The sequence below is a fragment of the Suillus paluster genome (genome assembly GCF_016628075.1).
Source record: "Suillus paluster strain FC165 chromosome Unknown EDB91scaffold_26, whole genome shotgun sequence".
NCBI classification, from domain to species: Eukaryota; Fungi; Basidiomycota; class Agaricomycetes; order Boletales; family Suillaceae; genus Suillus; species Suillus paluster.
The window spans coordinates 176,567-201,309 of record NW_024537586.1 but is presented as its reverse complement, the minus strand read 5'-3'; the positions used below and the strand labels follow the sequence as shown (position 1 = coordinate 201,309).

At 48.0% G+C, this 24,743-nt stretch overlaps 10 protein-coding genes across 10 annotated transcripts; 5 read left to right on the top strand and 5 right to left on the bottom strand.

Moving 5' to 3' along the window:
• Positions 1–16: 16 nt before the first annotated feature.
• On the bottom strand, positions 17–1,717 carry EDB91DRAFT_1283001 (uncharacterized protein; the record flags this gene model as incomplete). Its single annotated transcript, XM_041324759.1, has 6 exons — positions 17–536; positions 588–674; positions 729–870; positions 922–1,040; positions 1,098–1,515; positions 1,581–1,717. 6 exons carry the CDS (start codon positions 1,715–1,717, stop codon positions 219–221), a joined length of 1,221 nt encoding a protein of 406 aa, XP_041177131.1. The 3' UTR covers positions 17–218.
• A 787-nt stretch (positions 1,718–2,504) lies between these two features.
• On the bottom strand, positions 2,505–3,650 carry EDB91DRAFT_1082135 (uncharacterized protein; the record flags this gene model as incomplete). Its single annotated transcript, XM_041315461.1, has 2 exons — positions 2,505–3,221; positions 3,276–3,650. The coding sequence occupies 2 exons, from the start codon at positions 3,648–3,650 to the stop codon at positions 2,505–2,507; spliced, it is 1,092 nt and encodes a 363-aa protein (XP_041177130.1).
• A 607-nt stretch (positions 3,651–4,257) lies between these two features.
• EDB91DRAFT_361075 (uncharacterized protein) lies at positions 4,258–5,095 on the top strand. Its single transcript, XM_041326999.1, has 3 exons — positions 4,258–4,377; positions 4,437–4,682; positions 4,736–5,095. Exons 2-3 carry the CDS (start codon positions 4,500–4,502, stop codon positions 4,868–4,870), a joined length of 318 nt encoding a protein of 105 aa, XP_041177129.1. The 5' UTR covers positions 4,258–4,377; positions 4,437–4,499; the 3' UTR covers positions 4,871–5,095.
• A 229-nt stretch (positions 5,096–5,324) lies between these two features.
• Positions 5,325–9,055, top strand: EDB91DRAFT_360785 (Na+/solute symporter). Its single transcript, XM_041326998.1, has 26 exons — positions 5,325–5,386; positions 5,434–5,508; positions 5,562–5,591; positions 5,640–5,734; positions 5,791–5,811; positions 5,864–5,886; positions 5,942–6,003; positions 6,056–6,071; positions 6,121–6,217; positions 6,268–6,358; positions 6,408–6,588; positions 6,640–6,821; positions 6,882–6,895; positions 6,941–6,979; positions 7,027–7,110; positions 7,163–7,287; positions 7,337–7,390; positions 7,446–7,454; positions 7,507–7,615; positions 7,669–7,698; positions 7,761–7,774; positions 7,829–7,974; positions 8,021–8,125; positions 8,174–8,461; positions 8,512–8,584; positions 8,644–9,055. The coding sequence occupies exons 2-26, from the start codon at positions 5,466–5,468 to the stop codon at positions 8,762–8,764; spliced, it is 2,052 nt and encodes a 683-aa protein (XP_041177128.1). The 5' UTR covers positions 5,325–5,386; positions 5,434–5,465; the 3' UTR covers positions 8,765–9,055.
• Positions 9,056–9,470: 415 nt separating this feature from the next.
• Positions 9,471–9,919, top strand: EDB91DRAFT_1053427 (uncharacterized protein; the record flags this gene model as incomplete). The annotated part of the gene is made up of 2 exons (XM_041313753.1): positions 9,471–9,651; positions 9,699–9,919. The coding sequence occupies 2 exons, from the start codon at positions 9,471–9,473 to the stop codon at positions 9,917–9,919; spliced, it is 402 nt and encodes a 133-aa protein (XP_041177127.1).
• Positions 9,920–10,849: 930 nt separating this feature from the next.
• Positions 10,850–11,457, bottom strand: EDB91DRAFT_360769 (uncharacterized protein). Its single transcript, XM_041326997.1, has 3 exons — positions 11,400–11,457; positions 10,978–11,334; positions 10,850–10,930 (listed from the first exon to the last, which is right to left on the bottom strand). The coding sequence occupies exons 2-3, from the start codon at positions 11,218–11,220 to the stop codon at positions 10,916–10,918; spliced, it is 258 nt and encodes an 85-aa protein (XP_041177126.1). The 5' UTR covers positions 11,221–11,334; positions 11,400–11,457; the 3' UTR covers positions 10,850–10,915.
• On the bottom strand, positions 11,260–11,672 carry EDB91DRAFT_1053386 (uncharacterized protein; the record flags this gene model as incomplete). The annotated part of the gene is made up of 4 exons (XM_041313747.1): positions 11,260–11,334; positions 11,386–11,496; positions 11,568–11,595; positions 11,656–11,672. The coding sequence occupies 4 exons, from the start codon at positions 11,670–11,672 to the stop codon at positions 11,260–11,262; spliced, it is 231 nt and encodes a 76-aa protein (XP_041177125.1).
• Positions 11,673–14,460: 2,788 nt separating this feature from the next.
• On the top strand, positions 14,461–17,340 carry EDB91DRAFT_1282963 (uncharacterized protein). Its single transcript, XM_041324758.1, has 11 exons — positions 14,461–15,175; positions 15,220–15,323; positions 15,378–15,387; positions 15,437–15,501; positions 15,558–15,901; positions 15,951–15,990; positions 16,046–16,177; positions 16,234–16,279; positions 16,333–16,455; positions 16,512–16,684; positions 16,751–17,340. The coding sequence occupies exons 1-11, from the start codon at positions 14,887–14,889 to the stop codon at positions 16,895–16,897; spliced, it is 1,473 nt and encodes a 490-aa protein (XP_041177124.1). The 5' UTR covers positions 14,461–14,886; the 3' UTR covers positions 16,898–17,340.
• A 541-nt stretch (positions 17,341–17,881) lies between these two features.
• Positions 17,882–19,905, top strand: EDB91DRAFT_1248481 (uncharacterized protein; the record flags this gene model as incomplete). The annotated part of the gene is made up of 11 exons (XM_041322944.1): positions 17,882–18,166; positions 18,217–18,312; positions 18,367–18,376; positions 18,427–18,491; positions 18,559–18,830; positions 18,882–18,921; positions 18,978–19,109; positions 19,162–19,207; positions 19,261–19,383; positions 19,442–19,614; positions 19,666–19,905. The coding sequence occupies 11 exons, from the start codon at positions 17,882–17,884 to the stop codon at positions 19,903–19,905; spliced, it is 1,482 nt and encodes a 493-aa protein (XP_041177123.1).
• Positions 19,906–21,198: 1,293 nt separating this feature from the next.
• EDB91DRAFT_360502 (replication factor A protein 3) lies at positions 21,199–22,146 on the bottom strand. The gene is made up of 5 exons (XM_041326996.1): positions 22,015–22,146; positions 21,891–21,953; positions 21,734–21,839; positions 21,259–21,677; positions 21,199–21,202 (listed from the first exon to the last, which is right to left on the bottom strand). Exons 1-4 carry the CDS (start codon positions 22,102–22,104, stop codon positions 21,604–21,606), a joined length of 333 nt encoding a protein of 110 aa, XP_041177122.1. The 5' UTR covers positions 22,105–22,146; the 3' UTR covers positions 21,199–21,202; positions 21,259–21,603.
• Positions 22,147–24,743: the final 2,597 nt, after the last annotated feature.

Below are 24,743 nucleotides of genomic sequence, written 5' to 3'. Positions count from 1 at the left end.
CAATTCGCTCCGACGTATAGGCTGCACGGTCAATCGGCATCGACCCCGCACGACATTATCAATTATGTCAATTCAGGGAGTTAAGTGGTCAAATGAAGTGTGAAAGACGTTGTACTGTCCTATTGCATTATCATCTATTGACTCGGTCCTTGTCCTTGGCATCGGACTGGCACAATGGTCCTCCACCACTTCGTGAGCATCCTTTTCGCGCAGGGCAACTACATTTCGCTGGATGTAAATGGCCCGGATAACAACTCGTCGCGTGCCCTCCTCGCTGCATCACCATTAAATCCTGCCCGAATTGCTTCATCTCTTGCTCTACAGGCATCGATACCCTCGACGACCCGGATTTCCCCTTGCCGTCTAGACCCCTTGACGAGCTCGGATGTACGCGGTAGCCGAAGATCCTGGTAATCAGTGAACACTTGCGACAATAGTTCTGTCGATAGCTGGCCGGCAGATGGGTTGTGCTTCCTCAGGAGTCGCATAAAATGGTAAATGTCTTCGAAGGCTTGATTGGCACCTTGGCCCAGATGCTAAGTACGATCATCTAGATCAACGCCAAACTTCGAGGTAAAATTACGTACCGGACTTGTGGGGTGAGCTGCATCGCCCAAAAGAACAACTCTTCCCTTGAACCATGAATTAAGCTCAGGTCGATCGTAGAGACCATACTGGAAGGGGTCCATTTCAAGAAAATCGAATCTTGATCACGAGAAGGAACTGACCTTCACGATCTTCTGACCGGTCTTTACCAGATCTCCAGCCCCGAACCCCCACGCAGAAAGAGGCCCGTTTCGGATTTCGTTTTGTTGTTCTGCGGTCTGCGTTCTCCAATCCTCCTTGGCCTCAGCCCCCAGAGTACTGATGCTGAGCCCCAAGATAATCAAACTCTGAACAAGCGATCGAGATGACACGTACGCCCATGAATACTTGTCCTCTGCAATAGGGTATGCGATCATATGACGACCCTCCCCGTAATTATTTACCATTGCAATGTTCCCCTGAAGGGCAGGCGGCGTAGGAGACCACCCTCCGACCTGCAAATCATTCGAATATCAGCTTCCACAGCAGGATCGTCATTAAAACAGGCTCACCCGCACCATTCCCGTGAAGTCTGCCTTTTCTACCCCAAAGAGTGCAGTCCGGGTATTGCTATGCAACCCATCACAGCCTACGACAAAGCTTGCCGTGTCCTTGGCACCATTCGTAAACGTGATTTCCACTGCATCCTCGCTTTGCTCAAATGCAATGGCATGATGGCCCCACTTGATCTCAATACCATGCTCCTCGGCCGTATCGATCAAAAGGCGTTGGAACTCTGGGCGCCGCACTCCAATCACAGGGAAACCAAAACGTTCCCGCATTGTAGCTGGCGAAATATCATTATCGATAAGGATGTCCTCCTTTCCATCCAAGCAGGAACAGTGAATCATCCTCTCTGGAGAATGGCCGGGTATCTGTTCCAGCAATTTGGGAATGAGGGATAGGACACGGAGACCGTTGGGCTGTAGCCTGTGTGTGGCATTTGGTAAGTAAGTATGGGATCGATGAGGAAGAGGAGAAGCGTAGGCGTTTACGTGAAACCGAGTCCACCCTCTCCTGGACCGGGGAGTCTTTCGTATATGATGGGGTCATACCCTCTCGTCTTGAGAAAAACAGCAAGAACGGGACCAGCAATGCCAGCACCCACTATTATGACTCTGGTGTTCGCCATCAAAGTGTTCAGCGTCAATGATCAATGATGTCCTTCCCAGATGCCACCAACTTGACATTGTTCGCATGCACATGGAAAGGACCTAATTGGTGCTTGTTCTCGTCGGGCCGGGTCGTTATCAACGATTGAAACGTCGATCGTAGTATGCATGACAATGTCTCGGTGAGTCAGATCATGAGTTCAAATGGTCACAGTGGGTGCTGACCAAGCTTCGCACTAACCGAGCTTAGCCTAAGGTTGTCCACTAACTATCCATTTATACAGGCCAATACAGCGGTGCGTACCTCATTATACAAGCTATCTGCGACTCCCTGATTGATATCCATTCTACTGGGCCCTTCATTTGTCTAATCTGACTCTGTCTGGCTCACCCAAGGCACGTTGCGCCACTAGATATCGATAAGTACTTCATGATTCTTGACAGCTATATGTAGCAATCATTGGTACATTCGTCATCCTTTGGACAGCACTGTGAATGTTCCTCGATTTCCTCATACGGACTCGCCCTCAACGTTGAAATTCAATTTATGTCCCATTAAGAGTAGTACTCTATGCGGGACACTACTATCTAGTCTAATGGACCCCCGGTGTCCTGATTGCATCTCTAAGTGCACAAATGCCTTGATGTGAGGCGTGCCCCCATGAGTCCGCCGTTCCCGCCGGCCGTTTTAGATGTGCCACTTAACGAAGATGAGACGACTTAATAAGTACGTGGTGGTGTTGTGCTGACAGAGGGCTGCTAAACACGTACTAGAAAGATGCTCTTGTTGTCATGAAATCGTGTCATTCAGAAGCCGTAGTCAGAGTCGTCATCCTCAGAGCGGTGATGTTCGTCGTGTTCGAAGTCATCATATGAGTTGTTGGATCCCTTCGCCTCCTTTCGACGTTCCTGGGCGCCTTCCCGCTCTTCTTCTGCGTCTCTGGCGAGTCGGATGCCGCATGCATTGCGTATTCCCCGACCGACCCAGGTGTCGCGATGCCCTTCAAGCATCAAAAGGGGCGGCCGTTTGTCATTTTCCTCATCAGTACATGCAACCTCATATGAAATCCCGGCAGCGGCGAGGAGCAGGCGTATGCCCCTTACGAGTGATCGTCGGTATGCAAGCATGGCCTCTGAGTCGGTTTCAGCGGGCCTTTCCAGCTCTCCGAACAAGGTTTCGTACACGTCCATAACTCCTTCCTCGTACAACTCCATCTTTGCTAACTCAACCCGGCGCCATTTTTTGCCATAATTTCCATTCGATTCATCAAAGTAGCCCCAGCATATGTTCTGCCACCCATTTCGCGTGTGCAAATCTGGAGGAGGAGCACCCTCGACAAGCTCTTCCTTAAAGGCACGTGCATCGCACACCGTCGCACGTGGGCGGTGTTGGATCTTGTACCCGAGTGCGTAGAACCACTCAACCTCTGACCAACGCGAGCGGCAGTGGTAGCGAAAATGCACATCAATGTACATTGGCGTAGTGGGCGAGTATATCCGGACAATGTTATCAGTAGTGCGTGGCTGTCGATCACCGTAGACATCAGCCATGAAACAGTGTCAGCGAACCATACGCACCTGCGAATCGTAAAGGTCCGTGCAGTCCCATAAAATAACGATACATTTCTGGAGGGTGCCCACCTCCAAGTTCATCTCCTTTTCAATCCGGGAAACGCAAGCTTTGACAGAGTCGCCAAGCCAATCCTCGATTTCGGAATCCCACCCGTCATCGTCATCTTCCTCAGACCCATCCTCAGGGTCCTTGCGTGACACAGGGAGAACTGCGCGGTATTTTTTCATGGTTTGGAGGCGATTGATGGAATAGTTGGTCCATGCGCTCTTTGTAGCGGGGGTTGGGTGAAGCAAGGGACCAAAGCGGTATTCTGCCAGTTCAAATCCTTGCCGATCGGTTTTAGCTGAATGATCAGTGCTATTGCTACTACCTGTAGGCATGCTGGAGGGTGAGATACGACCAAGCCTCGCGAGTCCAGCGATGGATGTTGATGGATACTAGGAAGCGAAATAAGTCGATCGCGAGGCATGTTGAGTACATGTTTTGTCATCGCGTGATCGTTCCGCGTACTTGCAATAATGCTTTCAAGCTGCAAAAACGTAAAGCAAGAAGCGCCACGTACGTTATACATACTTATCCCACTCCCTCCGATTCAGACTCGTTATAAGAGTTATCTTCGACTGTCCAGATTAACTTCCTGTTGAAAGCCTTGATTGGGGAAGAAGAGGAATCCCTTCGCGGCGTCTCTCTCCCTTTTTCGGCAGGAGATACATGATGCGATTCAGAATTCGGATGACGCATACCGTCTGGCATTCGGTGTTTCCTTTTCAACGTGCTTTTAGCGAAACCAGTCTTGATAGGAATATACTAGTAGTACCACTATTATCGAGGCGGCCAACGCGCAGATCTTAGCGTCTAGGAAAATTCTAGATTTTATAGTTACCGGGATGCTGCACGGCGAATGGGCTCACGGCGGGGGCACCGCGAGAAGAGAAAGAATACGCTGGTCACTAGTAGAAATTTCAATTTCAATTTATTTTGACATTCAGTTCATTCTGTCACTGACGGTCTTGTTCCTGCAACTTGAAGACGGTCGATGAACGTTCTAGGCTTAGCAATTGCCAATGGCAAGCTGAGAGCTCTAGAGCACTTGGAAATTACTTTTTAGTATGTATGTTCAACGTTCAGCTTTCGATCATTAATAGGCAACATTAAGTCCTTACAAGACTGAGCTCTAGCTATTTAACACTTCCCTTGCGACCTACAGCAGAAATTTATTGCTGTTGGAGATGGCTCCATCTGAAGCGACTCCGCCTCGGACCAGTATAAACGACGACCAGCAGACGCCAAGTGCTACTCCACTTCTCATAGCACCTCCAGCTGACGATAGGAACGCAAAACAAGTCACCCTGGGGTCCTCTGAGACTGTCAAACTCGAAGCTTTGGGTCCGATGGTAGTGAACGGTGATGGGGTGAGCCACCCGTTTTGACGCTCGCACAAACGACCACCTCATTGGCTTTCAAGACTTTATCGAGGATCGCTAACTGGGAGACCATGACAGAAAAGGAGAAAGTGAGAACTATTCGTGTCGTTGCAGCTCGGAACAGGTGTGTTATGATTTGTTTTGGAAGCGGAGAGCCGTCTATGAGCAGCTGCTAACACTGCTTTACTTCATCGATATAGAACTCGACTTGCAAAGCAAGCTGATCAAATCCAATGAAACCATGGCATTCACTAGAAGATGTTTGCTGGTGAAATGGAAGGATCACTCATCCGAGTCGATATATCTAGAACAGTTGCAACTAAATACCTCAACATTCCGACTCCAGAAATCAGCTCTGAAACTTTTCCTCGATCGCTTGTCAACCTTAACGTCATGTTCATGGCATGTGTGTTAACGTTTTAGATGGAACAGTAACGAGTATGCCTATTATCATATGCCTCACGCCTTCTCGAATCAAGAAGCCGCAAGGAATCCCGTTAATTGAGTCACCATACCTTGATTGATAGGAATCGTTTGCTATGGGAACGCTTGGTACGTAGAGCTTATCAGCTTGCTAACTCCTGCTCACTCACGCTTTGTGTTCAAATCGTGGATTGCCAAGTGGTGGACGCTTATCTCTGACTGACCCTAGCGGGGCTCAGATCCACCGTTTTCTAAGAATATCTCATGAGGTAACAGCTGACAACATAAAATGGTACACTAACGCTTTGCCAACCAGCTGACCTGCTCTCCCCCCATCTTCTACGACTAATGTCTAGCGAGCCGTCCTATTCTGAGTTCAAGCCATTCCTCGGTACGTCGGTGCTTGCAATGCTTCCATCATACCCAAATTCATCTTTCATGAAGCCCAGAGCGTTGGTTATGGCGTTGTTGTTGGTATGAAGTCTACTTCATGGCTCGAAACTTTTGGCTAACTGCTTTCAGGTGTGGGGTTCTTCTTCGCAGCCATCATGCTCATCTTGACCACGCTCCAACGCAAATTCTTCAAATTCTCCCCCACTTCTTCGGAAGAATTCACGGTGCGATATCCTTTAATGTTACTTTTTTAACAAATGAAATTCTGACCTATCACAAGAGCGCTTCCCGAAGTGTGAAGGTACGGTTTGCCTTGTAAAATACCTGTCTTGCTAGCTCATGATCAATGGAAGCCTGGTCTGGTTTGCTGTGGCATGTGCGTATTAATACTGGGGTTTTTAAGGGTGTTGCTATACTTAACTTGTGTATAGCGTAAGCGCGTGGACGTGGAGCGCCACGCTTTTACAATCGAGCACTGCTGCATATACATTTGGTAAGCATTTTTTCATGTTGTTTACGAGATGCACGTTAATTCCTGTTAAAAGGCGTGAGCGGTCCTTGGTGGGTAGCCCTGTCGGTCTTGTGGGCAACTCTAGCTCACCTTATGTAGGTGGTACGGTGTTGGTGGCACAATTCAGGTTGCTATGTTTGGCATGGTCGCCTCCAAGGTAAAGCAGAACGCCAACGGAGCCCATACGTTCCTCGAGGTATGAACCACGTACTTGTAAGGTCTTCTGGAATGTTTACTGGCATTTAGATCGTCAAGACGCGATTTGGGACAAGTGCCCACATTCTGTTTACATTTTATGGATTCTTGTGTATCTTACTTGTCTGCGGGTCTTTGCTACGTATGTCTGAACCTTTTTTCTCTCAACTTATTCCTCATGACCAAGATAGTTGGAGGCTCTGCGACTGTCAATGCCTTGACTGGTATGAACACTATTGCGGCATGCTTTCTTCTTCCTATTGGCATTGCTGTTTATGTCATCTTTGGGGGTCTGCGCGCGACATTCATCTGTGACTGGAGTCATACCATTATCTTATTCATCATTATCTACATATTCATATTCCGAGCATAGTGAGTGTTTTCTGCTGCGTGGGATTGGTTGATCATGGATTATTTTCATAGCGGAACATCACCTGCCATTGGTAGTGTCTCCAGACTTTATGATCTCTTAGAACAGGCTAGCATCGACACTCCAGTAGTCGGGAATCAAGGGGGCAGCTACCTGACCATGAAGTCTAATCAAGGCCTCGTATTTGGTGCCGTCACCATGCTTTCTGGTTTTACCGGAGTCTTCTGTGACCAAGGTCGGGCTCTAATTCATGTCGTATCTAATCCACATGTCTCTAACGGGAAATCCCGCACAGGTTACTGGCAAAGGGTGAGATTTATGCTTTGCTATATTGCCACTGGCTTAGTGAAGTAGGCAATAGCAAGTCATCCAGAGTCGACCACGAAGGCATACGTTAGTTCTGTATTTGCATGCTTTGAAACAAACTGATAGACTACCAGATGCTGGGTGGTATCTCTTGGTTTGCTGTTCCGTGGGCATTTGCATCTTGTCTCGGTCTGAGTGCTCGCGCCCTTCTGAACAATGCAAGTCCAGTATCAATACGCTCCATGGATGGCAGCTCATTAATATTTGTAGCCAAACTTTCCGACCTATCCTTCTCCGCTTTCTCCAAGTCAGACTAGCGCAGGTCTTGCAGCTCCTGCAGCAGCTGCTGTGCTCATGGGCAAAGGGGGTGCGATCACCGTGCTTCTCGTGGTATTGTACGTTTAGACCAGGATGGAAAGATGCAATGTTCTGACAGGATATCAGTATGGCCGTCACTTCAGCCGCGAGTGCTGAACTCATCGGCGTATCAAGTCTATTGTAAGTTGCTGGGTCATTCGTCCAAAGGCAATCACACCTGACCGTACACGATCAGTTCGTATGAGTAGGTAACAACTAGTGTTGTCATTGGTGCTAGGAATGACGTCATACACCAGCATCTACCGGACCTATTTCCGCCCCAATGCAACTGGAGACGAGATAGTGAGGGTGTCTCACTACTTTATATGTTTCTGGGCTGTCTGGATGGGCTGTTGGGCGACTATTGTGAGTGGCATTCGTCTCACCGTTTGTTTCCCGCACAAGCTCAAACTCAACAGCTGAATGCTGGTAACATCGACCTTGGATGGGTGAGTTACATAGCATAGCCCTCGATGCTGACGATCCCTTGCTGATGAGATGACCGAAAAAGTTATTTTATGTTCAGTAAGGTTTTGACTGCTGCGAGATGAAATCGTGCTGAAACTACCTGGCATGCAGGGGCTCTATACTCAGCCCTGCAGTTATTCCCATCGGACTTACTGTTTCATGGTCTAAGCTCACGAAGGCAGGGGTTTTCAGTGGTGCTATAGGCGGCGCAACTTTAGGAATGTTGGCTTGGATGATCGGATGCTGGAAGATATACGGTATGATCTTTCCAAATTTAATCTACCTCATGCTGATCAATTTCAGGCCAAATCAACATTCCTAACCTTGCAGAACCGTACTCAGCCTTATGCAGTAGTCTCACGGGACTATTTTTCTCTGGAATCTTAACTGTGGGCGTGTCGCTCTGGAGTTCGTTTTCTTTTCCTTCAGCAACACAATACTTATCTTTTTCTATAGATCCAGCTGACTATGATTTCTCGGCTACTCGGGCAATCGCCACCTTGGATGATACGAACATAAGTGAAATTTCGGGCGATGAAATTCCAGGCGGAGTATCAGACGCCGAGTCACAGAAAGAGAAAAAGGGCGCCAGCGAAAACGAGTCGTCGTTAAAGCAGCCTGTTTCGGACATCATCGAAGTTGGCCTAGAAAAGGATGAGGAACAGCGTATCATATCCCTCAAGAGGGTGTTCCGGAAGGCGTTCATATATTCGTCAATTTTAACTGTGATTGTTGTCATACTTGGTCAGTATGGCAGCACTATTCAATTCGCTATATGACTGACAGAGAATTAGTCCCACTGCCCATGTTCTTCTCTCATTATATCTTCAGCAAGAAGTTCTATACCTTTTGGACAGCCTGCTCGATGTACGTGTTCGATTTCAACATGCAGTTCGAGGGAGCGCTCGCTGACTTGATTTCGACAGTATATGGGCTTTTGCGAGCGGGACATTTTGCATCATCTTGCCCTTGTGGGAGTCCAGAGATGAGATCGGCACGATATTGAGTTTAGCTTATAGATCAATCCTCGGAAGGAGTTCGCTCTGAACCCCAAGTTTTTGTCTTTCATGTGTATATTTCTCTCCAGTTCGCATTGAGCTAGCAATGTCTATCTCAGATGCGCTTCCGAGTCAGACACGGTGCGCTCCCCTATAACTCAAAAAGCTGGAGTCATGATCCGATTGCAACTGTCAACTATCCCACATGAATGAAAGTTACTTCCCTGCCGGCAAATGATATTTAGGTTCTGATATGTAGTTCCATCGTAGGAAGCCCTCGTTATTGTCTTTGTCGTGTGAGTACGAAAAGTCTTTACCAAATTTGGCTACGACCAAACTGCTTTGGTAACGTGGGGTCCGTCTTGACCGCCTTCGTCTTCCACCTTTTTGTTAACACAAACTTGGCCCGTGGACACTTTGCCAATGCCGCGCCAGGAATCTATTTATTTGCGAACACTGGGGATGGGGTGGAATCGTGTCGTTCATCCGCCCACCAATTTCACCTAGAATCTCTGCACCACAAATTGACAATACATACCCCCCGCCCATTATCCAGGTGCTTCATCAATTCTTCCAGCAAAATGTGGTTCTCAGACAAATCTGAATCATCATGTTATCCTTCCAACCTGCCAATCGAACTGCACCTGCCAAGGACGCTATCAGACACTGCTTCCAGTTCATCCCAAGCAACATGCGCCGAGAAACTCACGCATCCTCCTGAAGCGCACTATTCATCCATGCAGCTCCAGGATGACATGCTTGTACAGTTCTTCGGAGCCAAACCGCACCGAACCAGAGCTCTCGAACGACATGCTCCTCCGCCCTACTTGCATGAAGGGGAGTTTGAGAAACTCCCAGTATACGCTGCTTGTCCATGTCCGGGTGCGGATAAGGAGCCCATAACGCTCGCTCGCTATTTGTTTGTCTATGGCTTCTGTAAGTCTGTTGTCAAATACATGCGGGATATTACTGACTTTGCTCAGTCTTTCCAGTGTTTTGGATAGTCGGAGTTGCTATAATCTTCTCTCCACTTCGACCTACTCCTGAATGGGAGACTGCAAAATCTGAAGAGGAGAAGCAAAAGCTGCTTGCGGAGATGCGTGTTTCAGAACTGAAATGGGCGAGGCGCTGTTTATACGCCATGGTTGCACTTTTGGTTCTCGTTATCGTGTTAGTAACCACCTTTTTTCTGATAAGACGGTGACGTGGGGCTTCACCCTCACGAGTCTATTGTGCTTCTAGTCGACCAGACCTTCGTTTTTTTATTGCCAGTGTTCGACTTTTTATTATTATCAGTAACTCTGCGGCACCGCTTTCCAGAGTGCTTCGTGTTAACACAGATAGACAACATACTGTAGTGTACCATCACATTTATCACCTTCAAATCGCCTCCCAGAATCTCCTCTGGAAATAAATTGGAAATAAATCCGAATATGTATGAATATTAAAACGTTCAACGTTCAAAGCCCTTGTATTCGCAATGAGACTTCCAAAAAGGGGTTATCAGCTTGCCGTGACACACGGGTTAGCGCCAGGCCCAAGCGTTACCCTCATCACCAAGGTCCAACACTCGGCACAGCTACATATAGTGCTTGACAACTCCAGTGCGCATTAATCATATTTCATTTTACCAACGCGCAGCTTAATCTCTCTCAGAGGCACCATGGTAAACTGTGAGAGGCCTGACGTTGACCAGCTTGTTAGAGCTCATTGGCGTGATAGTTGCGGAGCTCAAGCAGAAGGCAGAGAAAGCCAAAGATGCGAGCGTCACAAAGATGGTGAACACAAGGGATAAATATTCTAGTGTTCCCTCCTCAAAAACGAACTGGGATCCTAACTGGAAGCGCGCACCTCCATCTGCCCCAGTAGGGTCGACGGGTAATGGTTCCTCCAACGCCTCCTCTGCTGCGAACACGTCCAGTTACTTCACCCCCTCCTCCCGTGGCTTCGCGGCTCACGGTCCGATGCTCATTTGTTACCATCGCACAGCCATATGCCTCCTCCACCCACACGCCCTAAGAGCACTTACCCATCGCAGACAGGATCAACAGATCAAGTGGATCACATAGATTGGGCAAATTTGTCGCAGGAAGACAAGGATGAATTTTTCAGTTGGCTGGACGAATTTTTCTCCCGATATTTCAATATCGCTCTGCCTTCCAGACGCTCATTTGTGGGAATGAAAGGAAGTCCTTCGGTCTCAGCTGGACCTCCGGTGTGTAACGATATGATGTCATGTTTTTTCTGCCACCTGACTGAGATCCTGCCGCATAGCCGGTCAATCTTAATTCGCGGCCTTCCTGACGAACAACCGCCTGTGTTTGGTGCCGCGCCTTTGTGCTGTTGACTTTCGCTGTGAACTATATCTGTGGATGCATAGTTGTTATGAATGACTGCGACGATATCCAATTGGTGGGAAGCTACAAGACAAGTAAGATACAGATACAGGGAAGGAAATAGGGCTATAGGTGTTCCGGACATTCGGAAGTTAGCTGGGTACATCATGGGCCATATCCAACATGAAATACAGTATTCGGTCAGGATTCACCGTGACGGTCGTACACAGTCAGGATGAGGTGTTCGGTACAAATTCTGCACCCGTCGGTCTTCCGTAACCACCTACGAATACGTAAATTTCTATGGATAGGGGAATGCGAGGAAGAGGCGTACCGAGGGACACCCACAATTTCGCGCTGTCTTGTGCATGTGAGATGTGCTCGTCTTACACCGTGGGGAGCCGCAGTCGGAGGTGACTCCTGTAAAATATCGTCCATGGAAGTGCTGTGGACATTTCCACAACGTTGCCATTAGTGTTAGTGCCTAGTTGGCTTCAACTCAAGGATGAAACCTACGCCACACCCTGTCCAATAGTCACCAACGCTAAGCATAACGAGACGCATTAGAAATGCGAGCGGTGACGACCTTGGAATCAACACTCACATTTCGTGGAGGCACATTGGCACCAAGTCTTGTAAAGGGCACCCAGTGGTGTAGCGATGTCCCAAAAGGAGATCTAGGATTCCGAGCCGTACCGACGAACAAGTACTAGGTTGGTTCTCTTCGAAGAGATGGGGATGCTGGGACCAGTTGGCTGTGTGAGGTTATTATATATTGACTGCTAAGCGAAACTGTGGCAGCAGTGGATCCATCATTGTATCCCGCATGTAATATAATAGCATACGAAATAAAGGTGTTGAGGTCGGAAATCTACTATACGACCATCCCGCGATCAATTTGCCCCAGATGCGTCATTTCACGCCGAGCCGGTTCCCTTCGGATCACGTAAATCTTATCTCGTTGCAAGGAACATCGATATCGGATTCAGTTTGGCATATTCAACTATCTTTACTAGATCGATGTCTTTAAACGTTACACGTTTGACAACGGCGGCGCACAGGGTCTCTGAGATCGATTCCCTGTTACATACGCACACATACAACAACAGCCTGGAGATTTGAATTTCCGAGGAGGCAGATCATGGTGCGTGACGGGTAAGCACTCGTGAAGTTCGGCTTCGGGACGCAAGCCTTACTCGAAACTAGTGACTAAGTACATAAGAAGTATGTAAAAATCTGATTCTGAAACTTTGCGAAAGTTTGAGTAGTTACGGGCATCTGTACATGTTCACGATGCCCGTAAGCGTGTCGAAGGCTTGCAGCGCCCATTGACGCCCGGAAATGAGGCCAATTCAGTCCAAGTATAGATCAAGATCAATGCTCCGCAACATCTCCGCCTGGGTGACCGACTAGCCGCGGGAATACTTATCCGCTACTGAGCATCACCACTTACTCGACGAACTTCTATTATATGGTTTGGGGAAGACCCGCCTTCGTCCCAAGGAAAAATAATGGTGCGTGGAGAGTGTGGTATGACGTTTAACGTAGGCATGGACTGATCGAACGTTCGCACTCCGATATGCACGATCACCTGATGGATGCCTTGAGCCACCAACACAGAGAAGCCTAAACTACAGGGACGTCCTGAAGGGTTCTTGTGGCAAGTGGCCGCCGGTCGACCAAAGGCCCGTCAGAAAGCGGCATTAGCAGGAACGATTATACAAGGTCGGGCGTGGTGACACCGTAACAAAGGGGGTGGTCTAGCGAGCTGCAAATGACATCAGCACTGTGCGAGTTCCGTAATTCACTAGGGTCACCAATGAACATGGTTGAGCATGAAAAAGTGAGAGCGTGGCAGAGGTTGAGCATTACTATTGAACACGAACACGTGAACAGCCCACCATGAACTGACGTCCGATGCCATGCAGTCAGCCCGGAGCTTGTCAGGGCCCAGGCATAACAGACGAAATGGATCCGTGTATTATGGGTGATAACTTTGGTGGGCTACGTGCCATTCATCCACTCTGGATATGAAGTAATTTGTAGCCCTGCGTGGAGCGCGAACTGTTGCGACAAGCACGGCCAAGATCGGCCGATCAGGCATAAACAATTACGATACCAATAATGTCTGATAATCTAATTCGTTGATGTTGTTCATGTTGGTGTCGGACCATGAATGTATGACGAGTCTGTGATCATGAGTGATGAAAAGCTTATGTACATAGTACTTACTAGTTAGTCCATCTTCTTTGAGCAGTCTACTAAGACCAATCGGAAGATGGTAAAAGTTATAGCGCCAGCTTTCGGAAACTCCGTCACCAGTAAACACTTGAGTCATGGCGGCGAATTCAATGGATTGCTGAGCACAAGGCAGTAAGCATAGTAGATTGCGCGGCTCTTTCCGGCTTCCGCGGGGATTGTACGGGAACGTGATCAACTATTTCTCCGATTCCAAAGTCACCACCATCATCAGGTTTAAGTTATTTCATCGTCGCTGCTTGATTTTACCCAGGCCAAGCTGAAACACCTGTTTCATTAAACAGCATAAGACTGCGACGAGCCCGTAGACTGAGTTCTACTGTACCACGTTGAGGATACTAATGTGGATTGCAAGGCCGATTCCAAGTCAGATTCAGAAGCTAGTGAAAGGTGACCGTTGTTTGTTAATTCCCGAAAGTACTATAATAACTGACACCTTATCAAGTCTCACATCTCAGCCCTAACCCTTGCATCGACTATGCATAATGACAATGTATCAGTTTTAGCACTAGTGTCGTTTCACGCCGCAAGTGTGATTCATATTACACACATTAATATTGTAGGTGGTACTGATCATGATGTTCACGCATCACCTGGAAGACTGCGATAAGCTATCATCCATGCCATCGAACAATCACACCTATCTCAACTGGTGGGCAGAATGACTCAGCGCTAGTTTGTCGAGAATCTAAGGTAGAATATCTCACCGAAAAGATTCCAGGTCATCAACAGTTGAACTGCAACATCACGGTGTTTGCCTATTTGAATGTTGATCACGTCAGCCACGGTTTCCGTGAGCGTTTATTTAGCACATCTTCTCAACCTCATTGACGCCTCGTTGTCCGTGGCCGCAGTCAGTTTCCAACTTGAGGCATAATCTCATCGGTGCCGTACCCCACCCGGAAAGTTAGGCTTCTGTGATAAAATCGATAAACCCAGTTCCTTCGGCCCCAACTTCAGTGCGGGTGGCGGCTGAGTAGTCGAGCTTCTATTCTTTCGGCTCTGCATTGCTACCTGTACTAGTAGTCCATGAAGCTCAACGACATCTTTTGCCATCCTCCCAGAGTGGCGTACTTGGTGAGATGTGATGATCGCTCAGCATTCTACGGGATTCCATGACATGTCCCAGTTGGTGAGTTATCTTTTTTTCCCTATCTCGATGTACTCCTCATGCCATCAGTAACATACCTTCTACTTACCTCGTGTTTGTTGCCTTGATGCTGCACGCATGGAACGCGGTGATCATCTTCTGTTGTGGCTTCGCGCTAAGCAAGGGGAAAACGCATGACTTAGTTTCATCTTTCCCTTCGTTTGGGTACAGCCGCCGAGCAGCAAGGAGTTCCAGGGACCTGCGACAGCCTTTCATGTTTGGACGAGTTCTGATTTTGTGCTAGCGCTGATCAGCATAGATCCAAGCTAGCGCCGTGGCTCTCCAGCAACCAATCGATAACATCGAAGAAACCTAACTCTGCAGCATCAGGGGATAATCGACATCGATATTAGGCCCGGGCGCTACTTATGCGTATTCATAAAGCGAGTCTCTGTTCGCAGTGGTAGACCGAACGAGCTACATATCATGCATCGAAACAACAGTTTCAACGTCACTGGATCGCATAACAGCCCAGGGCCGATGGGGGGAAACCACTTATCGAGTCCACCAACTCGCTCGCCCTCTCTTAGCCAACGTAAACTCGCGGCTGAATTCCGTTCTTCGTCTCCACTCGTTGGGGGGTCCTCTATCACAGCCAGTGTCAGCACTACTGAGACTCATCATACGGTGATTACAAAGACTTCCTGGCTCGAGGCTGCTCGTGAAAGCACCGACAACTTCAAACTGCATGGTTCTCCCCATTCCTCTCGTTTGGGTGAGAAGCATGATGGTTCCTCTTCGCTGAACTTCGCTTATGAGTACACAAGGTTTTGGTTGAGGACAACATCATCCCGCCGAATGCTGTTCCCTTTGGTGAAGACAAGAACGGGTTATCGCTGTACATTGCTCGTGCCCTGCTCGAGGTAGGATTATCTCTCCCCCGAGTATCACATCACTGACCGTGCCATATTTTTCAGGGTGGGCTCTGTAAGTATATTCTGTCCGTAATTAACACACTGTGCTAAGTTGGTTTTAGATCTCGGAAAAGTAGGCACTCACCTTCAGCATGCCCTTATTAGTTACGGCGGACGAGAGCACCAAGTACGTCCACCACATTGAGGATTGCTCTTGTTCGTATTAATATTACATGTTTTCAGATCCACAAGTATGAAGTACTTGTGTGCGCTTCTCAACTTCGTTGGGGCTTGTCCACCTACGAATCAGTAGGATCTTTGAGTCAGGGCACGGTCGTACTTGCACAACAACATCAACAGCACCAGCACCAGTCCCAACGCGGGTCGGCAGCATGGACTGCTCAAGCTGGTGGCTTCGCCCAAACTGGACATGGTAATGTCCGGGAGGCGACCAGTTTCCGAGAGACTAAAAGTGTCCACAACTCTCGCGAGACTTCGAGTCTCATTGAAACCACGCTGTGTGTCAACGATATTCCAAGGTTTATTCCCAATCTTGCAAAGGTAAATGATGGTCTGAAGAAACTTGCGTATGGATTCTTTTCAACTACTTGTTGCGCAACTCACGATCCTTGGTAGCGACTACAAAACCGTGATTCTGATCGATGATTCCATTTCTGTTGGTGTTCATTTCATTGCTATAGCACTTGGAGGTTCTGATTCACTTCATTCAGATGGCCGAAGAACAATCTTGGACCCTTGTTCGTGAGGCTCTGGCGGGAATCGCTGACCTTGCGTATCAGTATGGCTCTCAAGGAATCGATCTACACTTCTTGCATCACAAACGTTTCCATCAAAACATAAAGGTCTGTCTGGCAACGCACAACTTGTAGCGGTGCACCATAATTGACTATCTCTCTAGACGAGCCACGAGGTTCAACAGATTTTCAATCAAATGCAGCCTAACGGTTAGCTCCAGCCTTGACGATACGACGAGGACAGAATTGACACCGAGATACAGGTCCAGAGACGCCAACTGCTGCGAAACTGGAGGAGCTTATTAATTTCTACCTCCCTCTCGTGGAGCGCAAGTTCCCTCAACACAACCCCATCGACATTATTGTCATTACCGATGGTGTCGCAAGTAAGTAACACCAGATGTGCCTTTGCCTGTTGTGCCGATGACGTTCTGTGAATCAGCCGATCAGTATGCTCTCCCTGAGGTCATCGTCAGCGCAGCCCACCGCCTGGAAAGAAGTCAAGTTCCAGAGGAGATGTTTGGCATCCAGTTTGTACAGATTGGCACGGACGAGGAGGCTGCTTCCGCATTGCGCGGTCTAGATGACCACCTAGCGAAGCAGTACAAGATCAGGGTCTGTTTTGTGTTGCTTCCTAGCTGGCTGACACGTACTTATATTACTTGTATTACTTGTCGACAGGATATCGTGGATACCACACCTTACGATCCTCAACAAGGCGCATTCAATACCGAGTACATGCTGAAGATTCTTCTCGGTGGTGTTAACAAGGTTCTTGACAATGGAGGTCCTGTGCCGAATGAATTACTACTTGCAGGGTTGAGGTGATCATTCGAGTCCGTCTCGCTATTCAATTGCCAAAATATTCGTGTCGTATATTGGCGAAAGCCTGCTTTCCATCGATAGGTCGTGTACAAAAATGTTTCGCAATGTGTAATTGTATGACCAGTGACCTCGTTCTGGCCCTCTGGGAGTGTCGAAACTGACACCATCTCTGGCGGACCCATTGAACGAGCGCTTGATACTGTCTTTGACTTGCCTAATACAACAATTAATATAATGTGTCATGACCCGGGACAGCCGGTCACTGCCGGACCTAACAAGTTGTTGCCTCCGCTCAGTAGAGTTTGATTCAGGTCGTGGTAAATTGAAAGACAGGTATTACTTACGCACCCCACCCATCGCGACTGTCACTTCCTTCTTCCTTCCGACTGGTGAAATAACGAGTCGAGTGATCTAAACGTTCCTGTGTACGTATGCGAAACAGGAAGACAGCCTTCCAAATACCACGAACCCGTTATCGATTCATCCACGAAGACCTTGATGAGTGGGAAAGCATCCTGATGCTAAGTGGGCTTTCCACTTTGTTGGTCCCTGATCAACTTCGTTGGACCACAGTGAGTAGGGTTATCCATCTGCTTCCGAAATGAGGCAACGTGTTGGGCCGTGCGGTACAGATTTCTGTGGCGATTGGATCAACGTTTCCAAATCATGTCTTACTGACTAGCTAGCTTTCCGGGATAGGTGAAAGCCTAGGCAAACCTCTGGTCCTCTATACAGTGGCAAATTGCGCCCTGTGTTGATCAACTATGATTGTGCTTGCGCTACTCCAAGAATCATGGAACTTTCTGTTGAAATCTGTGGCGCAGCTCATATCGATGGATTGGGCGCCAATGCCTGATGCCTGGAAGTCATGGTATAAAGACGATCCGTCAGGAATCCAACTCCAGTTTAACAAACCAATATTTCACGATGCGTAGCTCCCCCCCGAATCAATATCACACTTCGAGGACAGCGATTTCGAGTAGCACCATGCACTCCAACTCTGCTGGTTTCAGCACTTTAATGCCAGAAGCTCGTCCAGCACCTTATCAGCAACGTCCATACCAGCCCCCACGACCACAGTACGACACTTCTCCGTACGCTAAGCCAGCACATGAATTTGGACGATCTCCCGTGGCATACCCGGTTCCCTTGCCAGAATTCAACAATGATCCGCCCATCACCCCCACCAGACACAAGAGTAGCTGGCTTGAAGAAGCTAGAGAAAGCACCGCTAATTTCAAGAGGAATGGCTCTCCAGTGCCGCTTGTATGGGTAAGAGTGATGTCGATCGAGGTTATAGTGATCACTTAATGGTCCCAAAGGTATTGGTAGAGGATAAAACCATTCCGCCGAACGCTGTACCTTTTGGTGAAGACCGCAATGGACACACGTTCTTCATTGCACGTGCTTATTTAGAGGTAATGTTTACCACTGTGGAATCCCGATCAGTGATACTCACATTCGGTTCACAGGGAGGTCTCCGTAAGTGCCGTTAGCATCAAGTGCGGCCACTCCAATAGACAATTATACAGATCTTGGAAAGGTTGGTCACCATACCTCAGGTGCCCTGATCAGCTTCGTCGGCAAGGAGCACTTGGTATGTGTTCCACTGGTTTTCGCACTGTTCTACTTTCGTTCTTGACGAACCTGCGTCGTGATCCCAGATTGAAAAATACGAGGTTTTGGTCTGCGCGTCTCAGCTGCGCTGGGGTCTAGCATCTCAGGATGCGACGGGAAGTTTAGTTCCGGGCACCGTCGTCCTTGCTCGTCAGCAACAAGGAAGACAGGAGCTTAGGCGCGCTACTACAACAAACAGTTCGTGGTCGCACGAGACTCGGGAGTCCACATCATTCCTTCAGACCACTCTCCACGTGAATGACATACCTCGCTTTATTCCCTCTCTTCTACTGCAAGAGGAAGAGCTGCGGCGCGTGGCGTATGTGTTCACCTCTCTTTGTTATTAAAATTCTGACTATGTTCTTGATAGTGAGTACAAGACCGTCATCCTTATCGATGATTCCATCTCAGTGAGGATGCTATTCTCGATAGTTTGATCCATGACATTTATGCTCTTTATACCTAGATGACCGAAGGTAATTCTTGGAACCAAGTGCGGGAGGCTCTAGCTGGCATCGTCGACCTCGCCATACAATATGGATCCAAAGGGATTGATCTTCATTTCATGCACCAGAATACGTTTGCCGAAAATATGAGGGTACGGGATATCATTCTCAGGTCCCATTCGTTTAGCTTATTGTTTGAATTAGTCTCGACATGAAGTCCAGAAACTGTTTGACCAGTTCGGTCCCACTGGTATGTGTCCCATTTGTCGAACTTTATATAACTAAATCACGTCCATTATTTAGGCGAGGACACGCCGACGGGAGCGAGACTCGAACAGCTCATTGAGATGTACTTGCCACTTATTGAGCACCCGAACTCAATTCACGAACCGATTTCTATCATTGTTATCACGGATGGAGCCGCCAGTAAGGTGATATTTTCATAACGTGCTCGCATATCTGACATACGCGGATATCACTATAGCGGATGGCGACGAACTAGTGCGATGCATCATCGAGGCCGCCAGCCGCCTCGACAGGCAGCATATTCCTCTCGATAAATTCGGGATTCAATTCGTGCAGATCGGCACAGACCAAGATGCCGCAAGGGCACTCTCAGTGTTAGATGACGAGCTTTCTGAGCGCTACAGAATTCGGGTGCGTCTCGTTCATGATTTCTCTTGTACGGTGTCACTCATGACTCTTCAGGACATCGTCGATGCCACTCCCTTCGACCCTGCTAATGGCGCATTCAACACGGATTACATGATCAAGATCTTCATTGGAAGTCTGCACAAAGATCTCGACAATGGGATTGCTGAACTGCCCACACCGGAGAGGAGGCCCGCAACATTGGCGTTGCCTGGCTTTGACAGACACCCCTCTCCTGTTCCGAGGTCTGCCTCTCCGCATGTGCCTGGTGGTGGTCTGCGCGCCCGAGGGTATTGAAGGGAGGACGTAATAAATCCGCACAATAGATCCCAAGCTACAATCCCATTTACGCTGTGTACAAATTTCCGATAGGCTACGAATTCGATCGGGTGTCTGCTAAAGTCGATTCAGTTGGAATTCAAGTTTTTCCCTGTCAGTGAAGTGTTAAGCTAGGAGCAGTACTTGCTATACGTGTTGTATTATGCAAAATGTATTCGACGCTGGAGTGCGATCGTCAAGGGTACAGACATAAGATGCATATTTCCAATGAGAGATATTGCTTAGAATCTCAGACGTACCCAGGTGAGTGCCATACAAGTGAACTTGGAGAGCCTGCCGACTAACTGCATATCTATTGACTTCGTATGACAGCGAGGCTCCGGGGTTGGGACATTTCGACGTAGATGACTCGGAGGTTCGTAGCTAGTAACCCTCCGGGGATCTCCAGTGAGAGCTAGAGTAAGTTTTCTTGAGCACTAGTGTTCAGTTACCATGGCGAGTCAATATCAAACAGTTTTCCTTGAGGTTGGCGTTGGTCACTGTACAGCAGACGAGACAGGTCTGAGCAAAGAGGGTAGAAAAATTCAACCAATTCTGCGTTTGGATGTGGAAGGCTCGTGAGCGGAATGCGACAGGTGAAAACGGCTCGAATGGGGAAGGATGCGGGGCGCACTTGTTTATGGGAGTGTCACAAGATTGCACGAGGCGAGAAGTGGGGCAATCGATGTCATTCACCTTGAGCTTACCAGTGATGGCCATATACTCACACCGGAACGTTGGGAGCAGTAGGTTGATTGTTTGTACAAGATCCACCTCCATTGCATCCAAGGTTGCGGTAGAGGTCTATTACAAACATGACAGGCTCCCAATAAACATTTAGCGATTTCCGTAGATGATGCTGATCCCGAGGTTTGACCATTCACAATTTTCAGAGATCTAGGGAAACCTAGCGTCGGGCATTTTTGGTTTTGGTGGGTTTAGAGGTAGAATCTGCCAGTCATCGGGGAGACTGAAACAGTGTCAAGGTCTTGAGCTTCGGTTAGTATGCCTAATGCAGGCATTGTAAGATGATTTACCTCGCTTCCAAAGTTTCTTGCCCATACTGAAGGTTCGGCGAGTCTGGGCTACAGGCTTGTCATATGACAATATGTTCCCCTTGTGTAAGTTCGACATTATCAGGATCGGCCAGTCTGAGCAGAGAGGGCAAAAATAAACTTCGAATTTGCCATGGGAAAGGGCGCGGGCGCACTTGTTGTGCACGCAAGCGGAGTTCAATGCGCATACCTGAAATTAGTCCAATTATGCTTGGAAGACCCTACAATTTTGTTGTTGAATGGACAACACACCAGTCAAGGGCATAGAGAAACTTACAACACAGACAGTAGAGATGGCATTGGGTGTCGCGATTCTTTTTGTGATGACCGCGAATAGCAGGTTTGTTTGTGACACATAGTTAGAACCAGAAGAAAACAAGAATCAAAATGATATTGCTTCGGGGGCTGGTGATTGCGCGTACGAGGGTGGTGTCAGTCGATAACGGTAAGTAGTGGTATTGGGAGAAAACGCAGCGACGATGATCCTCGTAGATGCGAATAATGCCGTGAACTAGGAAAAGAGCGCAAGGCATGATATGTAGTGCGATGCACAGTAGAATACAAGAACAACAAATGGAACTATGCTGATAGATTAACGCGTGTGCAAGCTGGGCTCTGTCACCTAGTACCGAGGGAAGAGCTTGTCGAACCTCGGTTCAAACGTGAGCTCGATCACTTCGTTGACCAGTTGCATATCTGCATAACTAGAATGAGAACGAGCAAGGTAGTACCATCTGTTAAGACATCCATACCTAGCTCGCCTTCTGAATCCAATGGGATTGCCGCCGCGGCTTTTATCGTGGACTCATTCACCACGCTCCCAATAATCTCGACGTAGGTCGCAGTCACGTCCACGTTCTACGTCGACAATTGTGAACGTTAATAAGCGAGATTGTGATGAGCTCTGACCTTCCTTTGGATCTCTACCTGGCCACCATCGCTCGCTTGGACGATGGCGATGTCATCTGAAAGCTGGATCAAGGCAAGGGGGGTCAGACGCGAACCTGGCAGACGTGAATAACAATGAGCTGACTCGGAGGACTTTGCAGGGGAGACGAACTGTCCTGCCAGTTATGCCGGAAAGACGGGCAGCATTGACGCGCATTGATATATGGTCAGCCATAGCGAGCTCGACACGGAGAAACGCAGTCGCTTGAAAGGGACGCGCCTGTGGCTGTACGTGGTATGTATTAGTAAACACAGGTAAACATACGCTTTTAAGATGTACGTTCACATTGATTCATTCAGATCTCCGCTGACATTAGTTGTGCAGCCGTATTGCATAACAGTTTTGCAAATGTTGCAATATGGCATTGAATGCATCTGCTGAAGTTCTGATAATTCGGTCCTTGTTCGATCCCATGAAGACTTTTGAGAAGTTAAAAACATCTCATTGAACAGCATTGAATTTGCTGTTAACGCCGTCAAGCAACTTGCGATTTATTGGAAGTGTCCAATGCGCAGATCTGCAATCGGTGTTTGGAAGACCCAGCCAACACGCCAGTCAAAATGCACAGGGAAACCTACAATCCAGAGAGCTGCATACAATAAAAGTTTGTTTGACAGCCGATGCCACCGTAACCGCGTACGTACAGCAACAGCTGACTCTCCAATTCTAAGCGTAACATGCTTAATATTGAAGCCGTTGAAAGTATTTAGGTCCAAAGTTGGGTATGCCAATCGCGGAAGGTGGGCGAGATGAAGAGACTAAAGTGTTCTGTCCGTTATTTTCCACGGCGTTGCCATGATTCTCTGACGGGTTTGAGCAAGCCGATTTTCCGAGGGCATAGGAGGTGAGTACCGCCCGTTCTAGCACTACCTACGGCCAGAACGTCATGATCTGGTGTGTCTCGAGATAAGATGACTCAGCTGAAATCACGCTTCCGTCATTGTTTTCTCTGCGCCACTCAGTAACGACTCCTAAACAATCATAGCTTGGACTCGCTCATTCAATGGCTTCAAGTGCTCCTAACTTATAGGACAGGACTACGACGTACTACTCGTTGATGTTGGCGCTATTCCAGGAAGTTTGGTCTCAGGTTATGTACCTGGTGACGAGACTGATCGCAACAGGTCAACTTGAAGGTCGCGTAGTGCATCTATTACCTGCAGAAATCCTACAGTACATCTTCACCTTCCTCTCAGTGCAGGACATTATTCATGTTCGGAGGGTATGATCCACTAGTAGTGAGCACGCCTTTGTACGCTAATCAGTAATTGTGTATATAGTAGGTCTACAGGTCCTTCCAGCAAGCTAGCCAGGATCGGTATGTCTGGAGCACCACATATAAATATTGCAGGCCACCTTGTTTACTTGGTCCGTCTCCTGGACAAACTGCTGTTTCGTAGTCGCACCGAGGTATTGTCCGGACGATCACCCACCCGTTTATGTCGTCGACATCAAATGTCGCCGGCGTTTGTGTATGCCAAACGTTTCCGCGAGCAAACATAAAGTCAATCAGGTCAGTCAAGAAAAGTTTTAATGCATATCAACCAACATTCACGTTCATCCTTAGCCATCAAATCCTTGCATCCTTCGCCACATACTGCTCGTTTGCTCTAGCCATGTCCTCGTGATGAGGGCGGTACGAGTTTATGGTTACTGGTCGTCCTTCGTCAATGCTTTTCAGCTGCCTTCAGATGAAGATATAGATCAAGGAGCCCTCACTCTTCAAAACACACATTCAGGAGTTTTTCCACGCGTCGGGCTTGTGGACGTCGTCTGTCTCCGCGAATCAGTTGCACACTAGATGACTGAAAGGTCTTTAACACTGCTCGTCTACACACAAGCGAAACCGTACGACACACGAAGTGGAGCAATTCATGTCGTTCGCCTTGAGCTTACTACTGATGACGATATTCTTTTCGTACCGAAATATCAGAGGTTGCCTGCTGGTTATTGGTACAGGATCCACCTCCATTGCATCCAAGGTTGCGGTAGAGGTCTATTACAAGCTTGGCCGCTGCACAATAAAAATTTAGCGGTCTCCGTAGATGATGCTGATCCTAAGGTTTGGCCATCAACAGTGTCAGAGATCGAGGGGGACCTACATCGCGCATTTTTGGATTTGATGGGATTAGAGGTAGAATATGCCAGTTATCGAAAGACTCGAAAAGTGACGTCTTGAGTTTCGTTTAGTATGCCTACTAGTGCAATCATAAATTACCTTGCTTCCAGTGTTTCTTGCCCACACGGAAGGTCCGGCGAGTATGTGTTGTGCACGCAACCAGAGTGATATCAGTCCAATAGTGCTGGGAAGACTACCATAAGTAGACAACATGCCAGTCAAGGGCCTGCAATCTAGAGAGAGAAGAGTTGGCATCAAGTGTCGCGCGGTGCGGTGCTGGCAGCCGCCTTCAAATTCGTGCTACGTAGCAAGAAAATAAGAATCAAAATCGTATTGCACAATGATGGTATTATGTACTCTATGAATGGGTAAATTGATCAATATTGACTCGGGGTTGGTAGTACGTGCGAGGGTGGTGTCAGTCGATAGAGGTAAGTAGTAGAGTTGGAAAAAAGTGCGGCGACGGATGAGACGATGGTCCTCGGAGATGTGAGTGATGCCGTGAACGGAAAGGGCGCGAGGCATGAAGGACTCCGTAACAGTGGAGGTACCAAACGATTGTTGATGCAAAAAAACCAACCGACTCTCCGTGATTTGGCCGTACCGACGGAGATCCACACCGGAAAACAACAAGAATAAATCAAGTACAAGCAAAAGGTATTCGTCGACCTTCAGTGAGGACTCGGAAAAACAC

Coding starts and splice junctions, on each gene's coding strand:
- EDB91DRAFT_361075 (XM_041326999.1), top strand. CDS start 4,500: ATGGCTCCATCTGAAGCGACTCCGCCTCGGACCAGTATAAACGACGAC. Junction 4,683..4,735: donor TGGTAGTGAACGGTGATGGG/GTGAGCCACCCG, acceptor TTGGCTTTCAAG/ACTTTATCGAGGATCGCTAA.
- EDB91DRAFT_360785 (XM_041326998.1), top strand. CDS start 5,466: ATGTCTAGCGAGCCGTCCTATTCTGAGTTCAAGCCATTCCTCG. Junction 5,812..5,863: donor GCGCTTCCCGAAGTGTGAAG/GTACGGTTTGCC, acceptor GATCAATGGAAG/CCTGGTCTGGTTTGCTGTGG. Junction 8,585..8,643: donor TTTTGGACAGCCTGCTCGAT/GTACGTGTTCGA, acceptor TGATTTCGACAG/TATATGGGCTTTTGCGAGCG.
- EDB91DRAFT_360769 (XM_041326997.1), bottom strand. CDS start 11,220: ATGATGTACCCAGCTAACTTCCGAATGTCCGGAACACCTATAGCCCTA.
- EDB91DRAFT_1282963 (XM_041324758.1), top strand. CDS start 14,887: ATGCATCGAAACAACAGTTTCAACGTCACTGGATCGCATAACAGCCCA. Junction 15,176..15,219: donor TCCCCATTCCTCTCGTTTGG/GTGAGAAGCATG, acceptor TTCGCTTATGAG/TACACAAGGTTTTGGTTGAG. Junction 16,685..16,750: donor CGAAGCAGTACAAGATCAGG/GTCTGTTTTGTG, acceptor ACTTGTCGACAG/GATATCGTGGATACCACACC.
- EDB91DRAFT_360502 (XM_041326996.1), bottom strand. CDS start 22,104: ATGGCTGACCATATATCAATGCGCGTCAATGCTGCCCGTCTTTCCGGC. Junction 21,954..22,014: donor TCCCCTGCAAAGTCCTCCGA/GTCAGCTCATTG, acceptor GCCTTGATCCAG/CTTTCAGATGACATCGCCAT. Junction 21,840..21,890: donor AGGTAGAGATCCAAAGGAAG/GTCAGAGCTCAT, acceptor TTGTCGACGTAG/AACGTGGACGTGACTGCGAC.